The sequence below is a fragment of the Psammomys obesus genome, unplaced genomic scaffold, assembly GCF_907164565.1.
Source record: "Psammomys obesus unplaced genomic scaffold, mPsaObe1.curated_primary_1811, whole genome shotgun sequence".
In the NCBI taxonomy this organism is placed as follows: Eukaryota; Metazoa; Chordata; class Mammalia; order Rodentia; family Muridae; genus Psammomys; species Psammomys obesus.
In genome coordinates this window covers 1,759,146-1,776,396 of record NW_026596234.1, presented here as the reverse complement: position 1 = coordinate 1,776,396, position 17,251 = coordinate 1,759,146, and the positions used below count along the sequence as shown (strand labels likewise).

The 17,251-nt window shown below is 48.2% G+C and overlaps 1 protein-coding gene across 12 annotated transcripts; it reads left to right on the top strand.

The window, feature by feature from the left end:
• The first annotated feature begins 184 nt into the window (after nt 1-184).
• On the top strand, nt 185-15,594 carry Mtg2 (mitochondrial ribosome associated GTPase 2). Of its 12 annotated transcripts, XM_055596004.1 has the most exons (11): nt 268-298; nt 1,554-1,659; nt 2,318-2,411; nt 5,895-5,924; nt 8,091-8,295; nt 8,541-8,657; nt 11,598-11,745; nt 12,753-12,868; nt 13,755-13,973; nt 14,125-14,263; nt 15,068-15,594. In XM_055596004.1, exons 3-11 carry the CDS (start codon nt 2,398-2,400, stop codon nt 15,460-15,462), a joined length of 1,383 nt encoding a protein of 460 aa, XP_055451979.1. In that variant the 5' UTR covers nt 268-298; nt 1,554-1,659; nt 2,318-2,397; the 3' UTR covers nt 15,463-15,594. The 12 variants fall into 12 exon arrangements, with proteins under 12 accessions (XP_055451976.1, XP_055451982.1, XP_055451970.1 ...); XM_055596001.1 differs by lacking the exon at nt 1,554-1,659 and having other exon boundaries at nt 185-298; XM_055596007.1 differs by lacking the exon at nt 1,554-1,659 and having other exon boundaries at nt 185-398; nt 2,322-2,411; nt 14,125-14,256.
• The last annotated feature ends 1,657 nt before the right edge of the window (nt 15,595-17,251 follow it).

The window sequence follows — 17,251 nt, the reverse complement described above, 5'->3', positions numbered from 1 at the left end:
CCCAAGGCTAAAATTGAAGGCGTGCGACCCCACCTGGCTTTTTCCTGGTTTTGTGAGACAGGATCACTGTGTATCCCAGGCAGCGCTGGAATTCATGGCGATCCTTCTGCCTCGGCTCCTTGGGTGCCGGGATGGTGGACATGCTTCGGAGCCAGACGCATCGCGGGCTTCGGGGCGGTGCCGCCGCGCCTTCCGGTGCATTGCGCAGGCTCGGTCGGAGCCCGCCCCGGAAGTAGTCCAGCGACCGGACGTGGTAGCTGCCGGGAGCCGGTGGATCCGGATGAGGCGATCCCCAGGGGTGCGTTATACGGCCACGGGCGGCGGGCTAGCTGGCGGCGAGTAATGAGTGCTTTGGCTTACACTCTAATGAGGAGAGCCTCCGACCTGAGCCACAGAAGGTTGTGTTCTGAAAGATTTGTGCTTAGCTAGAGCGTGGTGGCTCATGCCTGCAATCTTAGCACACCGGAAACTGAAACCGGAGGAATTCGAGGCCCATCTAGGCTACATAGCGAGACCATGATTGGAAAACAGTGAAAAAAACTTCCCCTTGCCCAACTCATTTGGAAATCCTTCGGTAGAGGCTCGCTTGTAAGCTGTGGGAGCCGCGGGGTGTACCCTGAGTCCCAGCCTCCACTATTTATAAAGATCAGGTAAAGAAATATTCCGCACACTGTGCGGAATAGAGATGTGTCTGGGCTGGTGCTCTGCCAGAGCAGATAGCTTTGTTCCTGCTGTTCCTGTACTCAGGATCCTAAAAAGGACTAGCGCGGGAACAGTTACGGAGCTGTCAGGCTTCCCTGCCAGCACTGTGAACCAGCCTGGGGACTGTGAATGCTTGGGGAGGGGTCACCTGTCCCTCCAGTCCGCCTGTCTGACAAGGCCCCACAGGGCAGGCGCCAGACAGCAGCGTTGTTGAAAGGAACGCATGGTTTATTTTGTTTTTGAGACGAGCTCTCCCTATGTAACCCTGGCTGGCTTCCAGAAGTGCTGGGATTAAAGGCATATGCCACCACACACAGCAGGGACACATTTTTCTCTATGAATGACATGTAATTAAGTGAAAAAAAAAAACATGAAATGTGAATTGTCAAGTGGCAAAATGGTACTCTGGTTTCTAAATATTTTCCACATGAAAAACAAAATAGATCACAAATATATGTAATGAAGTGTAACAGTATGTAGCAGAAACAGTAATGCCCCTGCGGGGATTTAATATTCCTGTAGCAAAGTGAAAACAAATGCTTAGAATGAAGTTAGTTAAGTGTAAATACTATGAACCAATTGAAGGATAAGTGTTGGGTAAGCATACAGCATTCTCAGGTGGTTATCCTATAAAAGAACAACACTGAAGAAATGGAAACATTTCTCAACATTTTTTTTTTTTTTTTTTTGAGACAGTTTCTCTGTATAGCCTAGGCCTGCCTGGAACTCATTCTGTAGACCAGGCTGGCCTGGAACCCACAGAAATCTGCTAGCCTCCTGAGTGCTGCCCTGCACTTGCTCTACCACTGAGCTAAGTTCCCAACCCCTCCTTTCTCTTTTGTAAAATACAGGTTTTCATGTATCTCTCCCTGTCTGGCCTTGAACTTGCTATGCAATAGAGGATGACTTGGGTTTTCTGATCTTGCTGCCTCCACTTCCTGAGTGCTACAGATACAAGTAAATGCTGGCATGCCTGGTTTATGTGATTCTCGGGGTCAAACCCCGGGCTCTGTGTGTGATAGGAAAGCAAGCATTCTACCAAGTGAGCTGTATCCCCTCTCCCAGGATGCATTGTCTTTTGTTGTTGTTGTTTTCAGTGGAGGTATCTGTGGCATATGTTTCTAACCCTAGCTATACAGTCAGTTGAGCTGCAATCAGTACAGAAGATTCCTAGGAGTACCTCTTGTGGACAGTAGCCAGGAGCTCAGCAACCTTCGTAGCAGCAGTGACATGACCCGTGTGTGGTGTGAAGCCCTTCACACTGCAGCACCATCTGGCTGTCAGGCTCCAGACCCTGATTGACTTCCTGGCCCAGCAAAGGCACTGTTAGAAGGGAAGCGAGCACACTCCTCTAGGCTCCCTCTGCTGGTGTGTGTGTGTGTGCAGCTACCTGCCCACTAGGACTTTCTGAGATGGCAGTGTCCTGATGTAGCCCGCCTGGTGTAGCCCTACGTGTAGTACTGAAGAACTAGGTACTTAGACTTTATTTACTATTTCGTGAGTGTGCATGCTCATGCATCTCCACACTCACGTGCACGTGTGTGGCTAAGAGAACATTAGGTGTCCTGCTCGACCTTCCTAATTCTTATTCTGTCACTCTCTTATTCCTTTGTAGCCAGGTTTCTCACTGAGTCTGGAGCCAGCCAGGCAGCCAGCAAAGCCCCATGGATCTTCGTATCTCAGCCTCCCTGTAGTATGTGTGGTTACAGGTACGTGGTCAGCCCAGCTTCTTAAATGAATGGTGGAGTCCCAGCACAAGTCTTAATGCTTACACAGCACGGATTCTTGCCCACTGAGTCATTTCCTCAGCCCCCATTTTATTTAAATTTATCTTTGCCAGTCCCAGGTGGATAGTAGACACTGGAAGAGACAGTGCAGAAATAGCGTTAGGGAGACAATTAGAGACTGAACAGCAATGGGAAAGACATTGAATTTATTCACTGGCAGGGAGCCACATCACTCAGAGTCTACACACAAATTGAAAATGGGAAAAGGAGTGGGCTGTGGTGGCACACACCTTCGGTTTCAGCACTTGCAGGATAGAGGCAAACAGTTCTCTGTGATCCAGGCCAGCCAAGGCTATATGGTGAGACCTTGTCCCAAAACCACCCCCCCCCACCCCCCCCCCCCAAAAAAAAGGGGAAAAAACAGGAAGCACAGAAAAAAGAAAATATGCTAAAGCAGACCCAATTCTGAGTCAGGGCTCCAGGTGGCTTTGCAGCTGTTCCTGACCTTTGGGTTTGGCTCCAGCAGTGCTGGGATGATGAACAGCCTGTGCCTCCCAGATCTAGCTGCCAGTTTGCCTGCAAGTGCCCACAGCAGAGCCAGGAGTTACGCTTTTTTTTCCTTGCCCCACTGTGTTCCTACTACATTCCTACCCTCCCGTGTAGTAGCTCAGGACCTTGATGGGTTATGTTTTTGTTCTTTGATTCAGTGTCTTCCACTGTAAAATGGGATTGATGAAAGAATTTGCTTCATGGAATTTTTATGTAGACAGAATGAGTTAATTCCAGGAAACCACTTTAACAGGAACAGAATTCTACAAGTTGTACAGTAGGGCTGGAACAGCTGGCTGCCACTTGCTTTGTTTGGTTTGACTGGTTTGTTGGTTTTTGAGGCAGTGTCTCTGGTATCTCTGGTTGGCCTGACACTGTGTTGCTGAGACTAGTCTTGAACTGCCTGCACGTCTCCATTGCTAGGGGGGTGGGGGGGATGGTTTTGGGACAAGGTCTCACCATATAGCCTTGGCTGGCCTGGATCACAGAGAACTGTTTGCCTCTATCCTGCAGTGCTGAAACCAAAGCTATGGAGATTCGCCACACCAACAGACCTGGCTGCTTTGTTTATGTAGATACCCTTAGTCTGTAGTCTAGAACATGGAAATCTTTACATAGCTGAGACTGGCCTCAAAATCAAGGAACGCCTTCTTCCCTCAGCTTCCACATGCCAGGATTACAGGCATAAGCTACCACATCTGGCTCATGTGATATTAATTTATCTTCAGGTGGGCTGGAGTGGTGATACAGTGGTCAGGCACACGTGTTACACTTGCAGAGGACCCAGATTCAGTTCCCAAAACGGCAATGTAAAACTCCAGCTCCAGGGAATCTGATGCCCACCTCTGGCCTACGGGGGCCCTGGGTGTTCGTGTGGTACACATACACGCATGTGAGCAAAACACTCGTAAAATAATTTTAAATTTTTAAAAATTTATTTGCATTGCTGTTTTGCCTGCATGTGTGTCAGATTCCCTGGAACTGGAGTTGCAGACAGTTGTGAGCTGCTATGGTGGGTGCTGGGAATTGAACTCAGGTCCTCTGGAAGAGCAGCCAGTGCTCTTAACTGCTGAGCCATCTCTCTAGCCCCTCATAAAATACTTCTCTTAAATGTATTTTTAATTTACCTTCAAGTGCTTTTCATATTTGGCACTGGATAAAGAGGATTGCCCCCCTCTTTTCTTTTCTTTTGTTCTTTTTGTTTTGAGACAGGGTTTCTCTGTGCAGCCCTGGCTGTCCTGGAACTCTCTCTGTGGACCAGGATAGCCTTAAACTCAGGTATATCTGTCTGCTTCTGCCTCCCAAGTGCTGGGACTGAAGGTGTGCACCACCATGACTAGCAAAGGGATTGCTTTGTAGCTTTAATTTCTAGTTGTTTGCAGCTGGCATATAAGAATACTTGATATTCTAAACCCTGTATGTTGTTTTATGAATTTCCCTGTTTTGTTTTGTTGTTTTGTGTGTGTGTGTGGTCAGTCTTCTCCCCTGCAAGCACTAGCACTTTAACTTCTCCTCTTAAAGAAAAAAAAAAAAACTTTTTTTTTTTTTTTAATTTTTATATGTATGTTTGTCTGTCTGCCTGTGGGTGTATATGCAAAGAGCAGATTTGTGTGGAGCTTAGTACAAGGTGTTTGAGTTCCTGGACCTGGAGCTACAAATGGTTAAGCTGCCTGATTCAATTGGGTCCTCTGCAAGAGCAGTGCACATTCATGATTGCTCAGCCATCTCTAGCCCCACAGCTTCCTCTTTTTTTTTTTAAAGCATGCTCATGGGCATTTCTGCCTTCCCTAGGTCTCAGAGATACCACTCATGCTTTCCTGTATAAAGTGTGGCATCAGCTTAGGTCTGGCCACTTGCCCTGTGCCAAGTGACATTCCTTTTCTATCCTGTTTGCTGAAGCATTGGTTTCCATACTGGGTGTCAAGAAGGTCCCAACCATGTGCCATAGCACACCAGCCAGGATCCAGCTGCAGAGGCACCTTTGTGCTCCCATAGCAGACCCTGCTAGTTACTAGTCCAGGTCCTCAGAGCAGCATGTTGTCCTGGGGGTACTGGCCTTTGATTTTGCTTCATGTGAAAGCTAGGTTTTGGTCTAGAACCACACCAACCTTGTAAAGTTGATTGGATAGTGATCTCGTATATCTAAGTTTGGAGTTGTTTCTTGATAGCATTTACCAGGAATGTACTACCAAGTCTCAAGTTTGGGAGTATCGTTTTCTAGAAAATATGATTTCTTGAGCAGATGTAAGGCTGTTTGTTCGAATCTTTAAAGATATGTCCTTTTAGTTGCCAGGTGGTGGTGGTGCACACCTTTAGTCCTACAAAAACCTGCAGTCTTTAAAAAAAAAAAAAAAAAAAAAACCTATCTCACAAAATAATTTTTTAAAAAAGAAAAGATATGTCCATTTCACACAAGCTATTGAGTTTCAGAGTATCACATGTGAAGAATATAGGAATTCCTTTGTCCTTTCTCTGTAACTCTAGTTGTTCCAAAGTAATTTACTTTAAAAAGAATACTTTCATAGGAGGGCTGGGTTTGTAGCTCAGTGGTAGGCTATTTTCCTTGAGTACATGGGCCCTGGTCCAGTCCCTGACATTGGGAGAAATTAAAACAAAAACAAAAAAAATTTTCAGAGGGCTCAGTGGTTAAAAGTATGGCTGTTCTTAAAAGACTAGGATTCTGCTGGGCATGGTGGTATACCCCATTAATCCTAGCACTCTGGTAGAGGTACAGAGGTAGGCAGATCTGTGTGAGTTCGAGGCCAGCATGGTCTACAAAGTGAGTCCAGGCTGTTACACAGAGAAACCTCAACTCAAAACAAAGACTAGGGTTTCATTCCCAGGACCCACCTAGCAGCTCACAACTGTCTGTAATTCCAGTTTCAAGGGATCTGATATCCATTTCTGCATCCACAGGAACTGGTGTACATGTACATACACATACAGGTAAGCAAAACACCCATACTTCTAGAACAAAATAAAGTAATAAATTTTTAAGTAATTCATTTTTTAAAATTAAAAAATAAAAAAGCTTTAATAAGAGAGATAATGCCAGGCGTGGTGGTGTACACCTCTAATCCCAGCACTTGGGAGGCAGACGCAGGCGGATTTCTGTGAATTCAAGGCCAGCCTGGTTTGTGAGTCCAGGACAACTAGGGCTATACGGAGAAACCCTGACGAAAGCAGGGGGTGGGGATAGGAGGAGGAGGGTGTCCACATGGAGTGGTGGCCCAGCATGAGGAGAGGAGGGGAAGGGCCGTGAGGCTGGGCTTGTTACTGGACACGTAAAGAAAAACTATAAGGAGAAAGGAAGCTACCAAGACAGAAAGAACATCTAAGTGACACTAGAATAGACTACAGGACTGGATGTGTCTGTGTCTCTTAGGTTTCTGTTGCTGTGAAGAAGCACCATGGCCACAGCAACTCTTAAAAAAGAAAACATTTAATTGGGACTGGCTTACAGTTTAGAGGTTTAGTCCAGTATTGGCACGGTGGAAAGCATGGTGGCATGCAGGCAGACATGGTACTATAGAGGTAGCTGGGAGTTCTGTGTCTGGATCTACAGGCAGCAGAAAAAGTGGATGAACCACTGGGCCTGGCTCGTGCTTCTGAAACCTCACAGCCCACCCACCAGGGACACACTTCCTCCAAGAAGGCTACACCTCCTCATAGTGCTACTCCCTGAGTCTGTGGGGCCATTTTCATTCAAAGCACCACACTATGTGAACTTTTAATTTCCCACAGTACTGTGTTGTGTGTGTGTGCATGAGGGTATGTTTGCAGGCAGACAGGTGCAGGTATACACCTGACTAAAGGTGTAAAAATGGAACGTGGGGGGAGGAGGGGGGAGCAAGGGTGTCTGTGCATTCCCAGCTGTATCCATCAAAGGTCTGGAGACAGCAGTGTCACACAGCATCTAGATAAGGGTCTGATGGTTTCTAGAGGTGAGGCTGTCTGCAGGGCTGTGCTAGTGGAAGACTTGGCTAGGGTCATTGTTCTGAGACGCACAGCACAAGCCAGGAGGACCTGAAACTCCAGGCTAGACTTCTGCTGGCCACACTACAATCATTTGGAGTCTCAAACTGAGTACTGCCAATAGCTTATGCACTGACCTAGGAAGAATGTGCATAAAATAATAAACTGGTGGTGTATGGAGGAGCAGGATTTAAGGTGCCTTCCTAGGTCCTTATGAAGTAGCCAGGCAGAAAGGCCGGCACCCAGGAGTGTTCTTCCTTGTGGAGGCAGAGTATGGCCCAGTTCTCCCATAGCCTAAGGTTTTGTGGATGTGCTCTCATAGGGGCATACCTTTATGTCCCTAGCTGCCTCCGTGTGCTGCAGACTATGTGGTGGAAGTTCAGGCTTCAGTGCTGGCTGTTCTTTGTGGAAACCAGTCCCCACCCTGAGGCTGCAGGAGCGCACGTCACCTCATTAGAGCAGAGGCCACTCTGGCTCGGTGGCTTTGGGTCAGATGCCCCATCACTCTCATCTCTCAGGAAATTAGAAGGATGGGAGCTGTGTGGAGCTGTGTGAGGAACAGAGGACTGAGACCACACAGATACTGCTCATTGTGTTCACAGTAGGACAGAAGCTGTGGTGCACCCATGTGGGTTGGCCTGTCCTTGCCCGGCCTTTTCACTTTCAGGTGAGGAGACTGAGGCAGCAGTTGCAAAGGTGACCTTTGGGTGTGTGGGTGCCATTGTTTGGTATTCTTGTGTTCCAGTTTAATAGGTTTAAGCTGCCCAAGAGCACACTCTTCAGTAACAATTTAGCAAATGAGTGTTTTTTTACTTTGGAGTTCTGACTTGAGGTTTAAATTCCCTTTTAATAATCTCACCAAGCAGGTACCTTGTATTCTCCAGGGAGATTCAGTCACCATTGCAAGAGACTTAATTATCTAAATCCTGTGTGCACAGATGCTGTCCTGAACGAGGATATGCTGGTGGACACTAGAAGCTCCATGCACTCTGGGGTCCAACAGATCAGTTCTTCGGTCTACTTGTTTTCTCTGACACCATTCCGGATTCTGCTGTGTGCCAGGCGCTGCTCTAGCTATAGTCTGAAGTTCATGTTTAACACAAGTGTCTTACTGGATCCTTCTGATGTTTTTGTTAGGGCCGTGATACCTACCATGCTTCTGGCAAGGTCTTCCACTGTGTTGGAGGGTGTTTCAAAGTGGGCTTCATCCACATGGGCTGGCCTCAAGCCCAGCCAGCTCCTTCCACTGCATGCATCATCTAGATTGCTCTCCTTGGGCTTTGTAAGCCATGCTAAGCACCGGGAGGCCCCTGGAAAGAAGCTACTGTCAGAGAAAAAACTGGTAAGTGTCAGCCCAGGGAGGACACCTTTGAGTTTCTTCCCTCCCCTTCCCTCTCTCTCCCTCCCTCTCACCGTCTTTCTTTCTGTGTGTGGGGAGATGGAGGGTACTCATGGAGGTCGGTGTAAAGGGTCGGATCCCTTGGAGTTACAGACAGTTGTGTACTGCCTGATGTAGATGCTGTGACCCAAGCCTGGGTTTTCTGTCAGAGCAGCAAGAACTGTTTAACTGCTGGGCCATCTTTCCAGCACCAGCCTCTGCATTCTTTATCCACCACGGCTTGCCCTGACTGCTATGGAGGAATGAATGGAGCTCTGGAAGAGGGGCCTGTGGACCAAAGGCTTGTCAGCAACACATCAGCCCAGGTGGAGCTACGGCCAGATTGGGTTGATTCATTGGGGTATTGGGATAGAACCCAGGGCTTTTTGCCACCACTGAAGTACTCTACCACTGAAATAAATCCCAGCCCTAAAACTTTATTTAACTTTTTTGAAGCAGGAGCTAATGTCATCCAGGTACCCTTTAAATTCCTGATCCTCCTGTTTCCACCTTCCTTGTGGAAAGATTACAGGCATGCACTACCATGCCCAGTTCTCCTAACAGTACTTTTACGAGCATTTCCTTTATTATTTGCAGTTAGCTGTTTTTTAATTCGTGTTCTGTTTTGAACCTGAGGACTGGGTATATCTGTAGTTTTAAGTTCTTTAAGGCTTATGATGAACAAGATGTTATTGGTTGGTTTGTTGTTCATTTGTTTAATGCAGGGAGGTACGTGTGTGTGCAGGTACCTTTGTAAGTACGTATATGAAGACCAGAGGACAGTCTGTGTGTCACCCTTAGGACCTGAGACAGGGCTTCTCATGCTGGCCTACGTCTCACCAGCCGTAGTAGCTAGGCTGTCCAGTGAGCCACCCCTGTCCCCTGCTCTCTGCCATACAGCTCTGTGTCACATGCCACCACAGAAGGTCTTTAATGTGGGCTCCGAGGAATCAAACCCAAGCTGTTGCACGCTTGAGGCATACTTTCTCGTTCCCTAGCCCTTACAGGGAGTTTCTGTTCTGCTTGCCAGAACCTTTTATGGTCTTGTTTTGTTTTTGTTTTTTCAAGACAGAGTTCTCTGTGTAGTCCTGGCTGTTCTAGAACTCACTCTGTAGACCAGGCTAGCCTCTCACAGAGATCTGTCTGCCTCTGCCTCCAAAATGCTGGGACTAAAGGCATGCGCACCACTGCCACAGGCTATTCTTTGATAATCTTTGACTAAAGAAGTTACACATTAGGACTCACCTTGTTTCTACCTCAATGGAGGCGCTCCAGATGAGCAGCTGAGAAAAAGGCATGCTTCTTAGGGAAAAGAACTTTGGTAGCCAGGCTGAGGGACTCAGCATGGAGCTCAGGGCTCGCCCTTCCTGGCGGCTCATACTTATGCTGGGTCCTTGCGGATGGTGCCCAACCTGTGCTTTTCCCTGTGAGGTGGATTCTGTTTTGGTTGGTACAGTGCAGTTTGCATTGTTTTTTAAGTAGCAGCTTGTGGGGGTTTTTTTTTCATGGTACTGCAAGGAATCCTAGGGTTTGGGGGATTCTATATTTGTTTTGTGGTATGAGGCATCAAATCCAGCGCCTTGCAGGACTTTGCACGTTGTGAGTTAATGCTGTACTGCTGAGCTCTACACCAGGCTGGGCTTCTTTTTTTCTTAAAAACAATCCAATCCTGGGGACTAGAGTAATGGTTTAGTGGTTAAGAACACTTATTATTCTTCAAGAGGACTTGCTTTCGTTCTCAGCAGCCACAGAGTAGCTCACAACTGCCTGTAATTCCAGTTCCAGGGGATCTGGCACAGGCATTGCATACACACGGTACATACGCATTTATTCAGACACACACACATACACAAAAATAATAAAGTATTTTTAAAATCCAGTGCTGGGGATGGAAAAAGGAAAGTATAGCTGAAGTATGAGCTGATGTGTACTAATATGTGTGAGTGTTTTGCCAGTATATATATATGTGTACCGCCTGCGTGCCTGGTGCCCACAAAGGCTAGAAGAGCACTTTGGATGTCCTGGGATTGGAGTTACAGATGTTTGTAGCACAAAGGCACCCGTGGCAGCCTTTTTCTTAACTCTACTTTATTTGGGGTGGTTAGGCCTCTACTTCCTTTCCACTGAACTCCCAACCTTAAGTAGAAGAGAGAAAAGGTTCATGGGTAGATGGGACCCAGACCCCTTTACTTCTCCCGGCTATTTAGAGTCAAGGGGTTCTTTTAGGGCTCTACACCAATCTCTGTGAACCTCAGACACAGCCAGCAGTCTCCACGCTGCTGCACCCCAAGCATTTCTCGCCGTCTGTCTACTTCAAGCCACCACACTATCTCTAGTCTCTCCAAACTGCTTCACATCACACGCCAACACTGAATGCCACACTGAACACCACTCCAGAACACTCCACGGTCTCTCTCAGCCTCCTATTTATGCTCAGAGTCCTAGACCACGTCCCTCTGTGCAGCATGCGGAAGGCTGTTAACCAGCTAGCAAAGATCACACACCGCGTGAGACAATTAACAGGTGTGGACAAACTGTACCCCAACTAAAATCCCACACTTGGGATTAAAACAAAAGCATATTTATATAACATACAAAGAACCCAAAACTTGTTTTACAGAGGTTTGTAAGCCATGTGGGTGCTGGGAATCGAACCCAGGTCCTCTGCAGCAATACCAAGTGCTGTTAACTGCTGAAGCCTGTCTCTAGCCCAGTTGGTTAATTCTTATCCTTTCACTGTGTTCTGCATTAAGGGCCTAAAGAGAGCCCTCCTGAGGAGGGTCATGCCTGCTTTTCTGTATTTCACAAATAAGTCCTCAGGTAGTACCATGGAAAGTAGTCTTTCCTCATAGCTAAAGCCTGGGCATTGTCCAAGGACTCCACCTCATTCCATCCTAAGCGGCCACAGCGTTCCACTGGTAAAGACAGAGCTGGTATTTTAGCAATGCAATTTTGTTTGAAAGAAGCTGGAAGGACACTTTGTTCAGGGAACATTTCCTAAACAAGCTGTGCTCTCTAGGTTAGAATTGCTGCATTCTGTTTTGAAGCGCGCGTACCACCCCAGCCACCTGTTTTGTCTGAAGTGATTTACATCAGCCCTCAGGTATAGGTAAGCTGTAAGAGCTGAGTCTTACCTGTGGCTTTTGGAGAGCCCTGAGGTTAGCCTCTGGTGTTGGTAGAGAGGCATGTAGCAAGCTAATGTGTCTGAGCCTCCTGGAAGGGCTTAAGGGCTGCTAACATCCTCTGGTACCTTTTGCTCTCTGTAGAAAAGGCATTTTGTGGATCACCGGAGAGTGCTGGTCCGTGGAGGAAATGGAGGCTCTGGCATGAGCTGCTTCCACAGTGAGCCCCGCAAGGAGTTTGGAGGCCCTGATGGTGGGGATGGAGGAAATGGTGGACATATCATCCTGAAAGGCATGTGCTCTTGGAATAACTGGGGAAAAGATGATTACACCGTCTTATCTTGTCATACATTTGCATTCAAACTTGCTGTGTAGACAGCATTTTTAGAAATTATGTGAGTGTTCATCATCAGTGTACCGAGGCAAGAGACTTTGGGTGTCATTTTATTATTAATCTCAGAAATACAGATTGTTTCCCATCAGCCCATGTCACAGTGTGAGAATGTGCAGCAGAGGGACCAGGTTGTATTGAACCTGTGCTTGGCATGAATACTCAGGGAGCTGGGTGCAAGTATCTTCATAGCATAGTGAAGTTAGCTGGTTTCTTTTATTACTTTATGTGTGGAGGTCCTGTGCCTGAGTGGATATGTATGTGCCACATGTGTACCCTGCAGAGGCCATCGTATCTTCTGGAACTAGAATTGCTGACAGCTGTAAGCTGCTGTTAGTGCTAAGAATCAAACCTGGGTCCTCTAGAAGAGCAGGCATTGCCCCATCTTCTTAGGCCCTTAGGTTGTGTGTGTGTGTGATTGATGATAGTCACACTCACTTTAAGTGGTGATGCTTTCTTATTGCAAATTTGGCAAGTTTCAGGCCAACCAGAGCTACAGGGTACATAATGAAAGCCTGTCTCAAAACAAAACAACCCCCCCCCAAAAAAAAAAAAAATCTTGGCAGTAATGGTGCATGCCTCTAATCCTAGCACTTGGGAGACAGAGGCAGGCAGATTTCTGTGAGTTTGAGGCCAGCTTCATCTAAAATCAAGTTCTAGGACAGCCAGGGCTACCCAGAGAAACTCTGTCTTGAAAAAAGCCAAAAAGTAAAAAAAAAAAAAAAAAAAAAGGTCATATTCTATATTCTATGTTGGTTAGTATAACAAAGGGTGAGGGTGGCCAGCCGTATACCCAAGCCAGGGAAGAGCAAGGGTGACAGATGTATGTGAGGCCACTGTTCTCTGCTCAGCAGCTGTGTTGGCTGTGTCTTAACACAAAGGAACATGAGATTTTGTTCTCACTCTAGTTGACCAGCAAGTCAAGTCCCTGTCCTCAGTCTTGTCCCAGTATCAGGGTTTCAGTGGAGAAGATGGTGGCAGTAAAAACTGCTTTGGACGAGGTGGTGCCACCCTCTACATAAAGGTAAGCTGCAGAGCTGGAGTGGGCACTGTTCCCTCAGGTCCTAGTCACTGAGTTCGGGAGTAACTAAAGGCACTTGGCTGGACACAGAAGTGGATAGTGGTCTGTCTTAAGAGTCATATTCCCATACAAATGCCTTTGCACTGGTATGATGCCATGTTGCTTCTGACCCAAGGGTCTAGAGGAGTGACTCTAAAGAGGGAGCCAGGAAGATACCTTCTTCCCATGTCTAGGCGAGAGCAACACCCACACAGGGTCGCGCACTCCCGTGTTGTTTCCCTGGTGCTTGGTTGAGTCTGATACTGTGGAAATACTTCAGAAGAACCCTGTGTGCAAGTGGGTGTGTGGCGCGACAGGGTCTCACTGTGTGATCCAGGCTGTCCTTGAATTTGTAATCCCCCTGCCTCAGCCTCCCGAGTGCTGGAAGGCAAGTGTTACCATGACAGCTCACTTACACAGTATTAGGTATATAACTAGCTCCATAAAGTCTCTTCAGGACTGGGACGTTTTCTTTGTGCTGTAGCTGAAGAGAGTGATTAGCAGTGCCCCGCCCAGCCAGGTATGGTGGCACACACCTGTAATCCCAGCACTCTGGGGGAGGCAGAGGCAAGCGGATCTCTGTGAGTTCAAGGCCAGCCTGGTCTACAAAATGAGTCCAGGACAACCAGGGCTACACAGTGAAACCCTGTCTCCAAAAAAACAAACATAAAGAAATAAGTAGTGCTCCACCCCTCCTCTTACTGGCTACTTACAGAACAGAACTTGGTGGGGATAGCGGGGTGGTGGTGGTGGTGGTGGAGAGAGAGGGGGGCTGGGGTGGCAGTGGTGGTGGTGGTGGTGAGGGATGGGGGACTGGGGTGGCAGTGGTGATGGTGGTGGTTCTTTTCAGGTCCCTATGGGTACCTTGGTGAAAGAAGGAGGTGAGATCGTGGCTGACCTGTCTCACCCAGGAGACGAGTATCTCGCTGCACTGGGAGGTACAGGAGGAAAAGGCAATCGTTTTTTTCTGGCCAATGACAACCGTGCCCCTGTAACTTGCACTCCTGGACAACCAGGTCAGGAGCGGGTTCTCCACCTGGAGCTCAAGACAATGGCCCATGCTGGGATGGTAGGTCCCTGAAGTGGAGGGTCCCTGATGGTAGGGCATGCTGCTGTCCAGGAAAGGATGCTAACTTCTATTTGATTCCCCATGTGTATGCTGTTGGTGGCATTTGTCCCTCCATGAGGTCATATAGTACTTTTGCTTTTTTTTTTTCTAGGTTGGTTTTCCCAATGCTGGGAAATCCTCTCTTCTTCGAGCCATTTCAAATGCAAAACCTGCTGTAGCTTCCTATCCCTTCACCACCTTGAACCCACACGTGGGGATTGTTCACTATGAAGGCCACCAACAGGTAGCAGGTAGAACCTCCAAAACCCTGCCAGAGGATGGGTTTAAATGGCCCTGTGATTCAGGAGAGCAATTATGTAACCTCTGAGTTTAGCTTCCCACTTAATATGAGACATTGTTTTCCCTGATTGAAACAATGTTAATGAGTCTGTTCTCTGTCAAAATCATCCCTCCCCTCCCAGCCAAGAAATCTGATCTCTTCAGTTGGGAATTGTAATCTTGAGTTTGGAGCCTGAGGAGAGGGCTGCCTCTTGCCTTCCTCATTTTCTCCTGTGGAACTGAACGGCATCAGTCATGCAGACAGCATGTGGTTTTAAAAGCCTTTCCTGTACCATTTTAAGAGGAAAACTTTTTTCCAGAAGATAATGTACCCATTAAAAATAGCAAGCCTGCTGGTAAGGTTATTCGTACAGCACTTTATATCTGCAAAGTGCACGATAGTGATTTGTATCCATAATCAAATTATCCATAGAATGCAGGGAGCCATCTCCCTTTTTTGAACCATGTTTGAAGCCTGGGAGACAAGAATGTGTTAAATCTTCCTCATTAGATTGATCCACCGTGCCTGTCACCCAAATATTTCAGAGCATTTTGCAGACCTGAGGGCTGAGGTGCCTCAGTGTCACTTGGCCTGCTGAGTCACCTGGGGGTGGATGAATGGCTTCAATTTCAAGTGTTCCTTGAAAGTTGTAGCACATGAGATCTGGGCCAGAAAAGGTCTCCCTAAGGGGAATCTCCTAATCCCAAGGTTGAGAGTGGCACTGGGAAGCCAGGAGCATGACCCTGGCCTAACTGTAAGCTCTTACCTCCTGCAGTGGCTGACATCCCAGGCATCATCCGAGGCGCACACCTGAACAAGGGCCTGGGGCTCAGCTTCCTCAGGCATATTGAGCGTTGCCGCTTCTTCCTGATTGTGGTAGATCTTTCCTTGCCTGAGCCATGGACTCAGGTTGATGACTTAAAATATGAACTAGAGAAGTATGAAGAAGGCCTGTCCGAGAGGTCCCATGTGATCATTGCAAATAAGATAGATCTCCCGCAGGCCAAGGCCCACCTGCCTCAGCTCCAGGCCCACCTAGGCCAGGAGGTCATCGCCTTGTCAGCACTGACTGGGGAGAACCTGGAGCAGCTGCTTCTACACCTGAAGGTGCTACACGATGCCCACATGGAAGCTGAGCTGGAGCAGGACTGCCAGCCTTTCAGATGGTAGTGGGCACAGGGCTATGTGCCCCAGGGCCAGCCAGCATGAGACAGGGATGGGCCACCAGTCACAGGAAGCAAAAGCATCCCTCTTGTAAAATGCAGGCAGCTGGAACACTGAGAAAAAGTCCTTGCAAATACATGAGAGTGTCTGTGTCTTTGTTTTCTCACCTTTTGGGGGCACTCTCCTAAAGTGCCCCCTACCCTCTGGCCTCGAGTGATGGAATATTCTGTGCCACCTGGTACCCAAATTGCTCTCTGTGCTTGGTGTGCCTGTCACCCTTGCTGACTGGATGCTGGGGTTGACTCATTTGTGCTAATTAACACCTCATTAGTAGGAGGACAGTGCTGCTGGCTGAAGGTAGCAAACACTGCTGCCAGGCGGCCTGGGCAAATGCAGCAGAGCGGCAGAACCATGGCTGGGCTTCTCACGCATGGCAGCATTTGTGGCAGAGCAGCTCTTGGTTTCCTTGTGGTGTTGGGTCTGCCCACAGTCCTGCAGAGCAGCGGGCCCCACACTAGCCTCTGCCAGCATGGCCGGGACGCAGGGTACAATGGCCATATGTTGTTCTCCAGTGCCAGCTGACTGAGGGAAACAGTGAGGGCCAGCTCCTTCCCTGATGTTCCCAGAACGCTGTTCTGAGCTCTGTGGGGGCCGAACACCAAGGCAGCCTTTGCTTCACGACTGAGTGCACCCAATATCCGACCCAGGCACGCAGCCTCTGACTGTGCATCAAGGATGCGCCAGCAAGTTGTCAACCAAAGGAAATGTGAACCTTAAATTGCTGGCATTGTTCCTGATAGGTGGCCTCAGCTTAGCAGGATATAGAAAAGAATGGCAGGCAACCTGTCTCTGGTGACAAGGACTGCAACCACTCTGCCCTGCCCTGACCAAAGGCTCAGCTCACCAAGACTTACCTGAAGAGTCAGGAGTTAGCACCAGCCTTTTCTTCTCACCAAGCGGACCGATTTGCTCCTCTAGGCATTGCACGCTAGAAAGTGACCCCAGCTGGTTCCAGGCTGGGGAGCATGTCTCCAGGGAAGCTGATGCCCTAGTGTGGCCCTGACGGCCCTGAGAAGTACAGTGAAAACATAGATGGAAACGAGAGGCCTCATCTTTTGGAGAGACCCCTGCCCTGGGGTGAGGTCAGTCATGCTTCTGGCACTCGGGCGAGTCCCTCTGCATTGGGGTGGGGCTGCTGAAACAGCAAGCCTGCCCTCAGCTCTCAGGAGCAATTCCGTTTTGATCTGCAGCTGGAACATGGGGTCCTTTTCCCAGAAGCTTTATTCTAATGTCTTATAATTTCAAAGGTCCTAGCGTTCTGGAGGCCAGGGCGGGTCTCATGTCTGTGGCTTTCTCTTTCAGGCCACTGCAAAGGGTTTTGTAGTCAGGCCAGGTCTGAGAGCATTAATTATCCACCACTGGCTTTCATCTTTGTGGCCACTGCTCTGCAGACCTCAAAATGCCTCCCTGGGGCCTGGAGACCTGGGGGTGGGCAGACTCCTCAGAGCTGCTATATGTCCTGGGAACCACCACCAGACCTTAGCCGGGACTCAGTCACACAGGCTGCCGAGATCCTGGCTAATACCAGAAAGCCATCCCCAGGACCACGCTGCAGCTGCAGAGTGTCATTGTCCTGGGACCACCCCAGGAGGGATGTGTTTCTGAAACTGGTTTCCTCCTCAGCTGGTGTTCTTGGAGAAAGAAAAACCTGACTTGGTCTCCCCTCAAAGGCACTGGGATGAATGCAGCTCATAAGGAAGCTCATTTAAAGTCACATGATTGCTGCACACACATT

Bases quoted from the DNA above. Each gene is read 5' to 3' on its own strand.
- Mtg2 (XM_055595995.1), top strand. From the start codon at position 343: ATGAGTGCTTTGGCTTACACTCTAATGAGGAGAGCCTCCGACCTGAGC. The intron at 8,296-8,540 runs GTAAGTGTCAGC...CCATCTTTCCAG, and splicing joins TACTGTCAGAGAAAAAACTG to CACCAGCCTCTGCATTCTTT. The intron at 11,746-12,752 runs GCATGTGCTCTT...TTCTCACTCTAG, and splicing joins TGGACATATCATCCTGAAAG to TTGACCAGCAAGTCAAGTCC.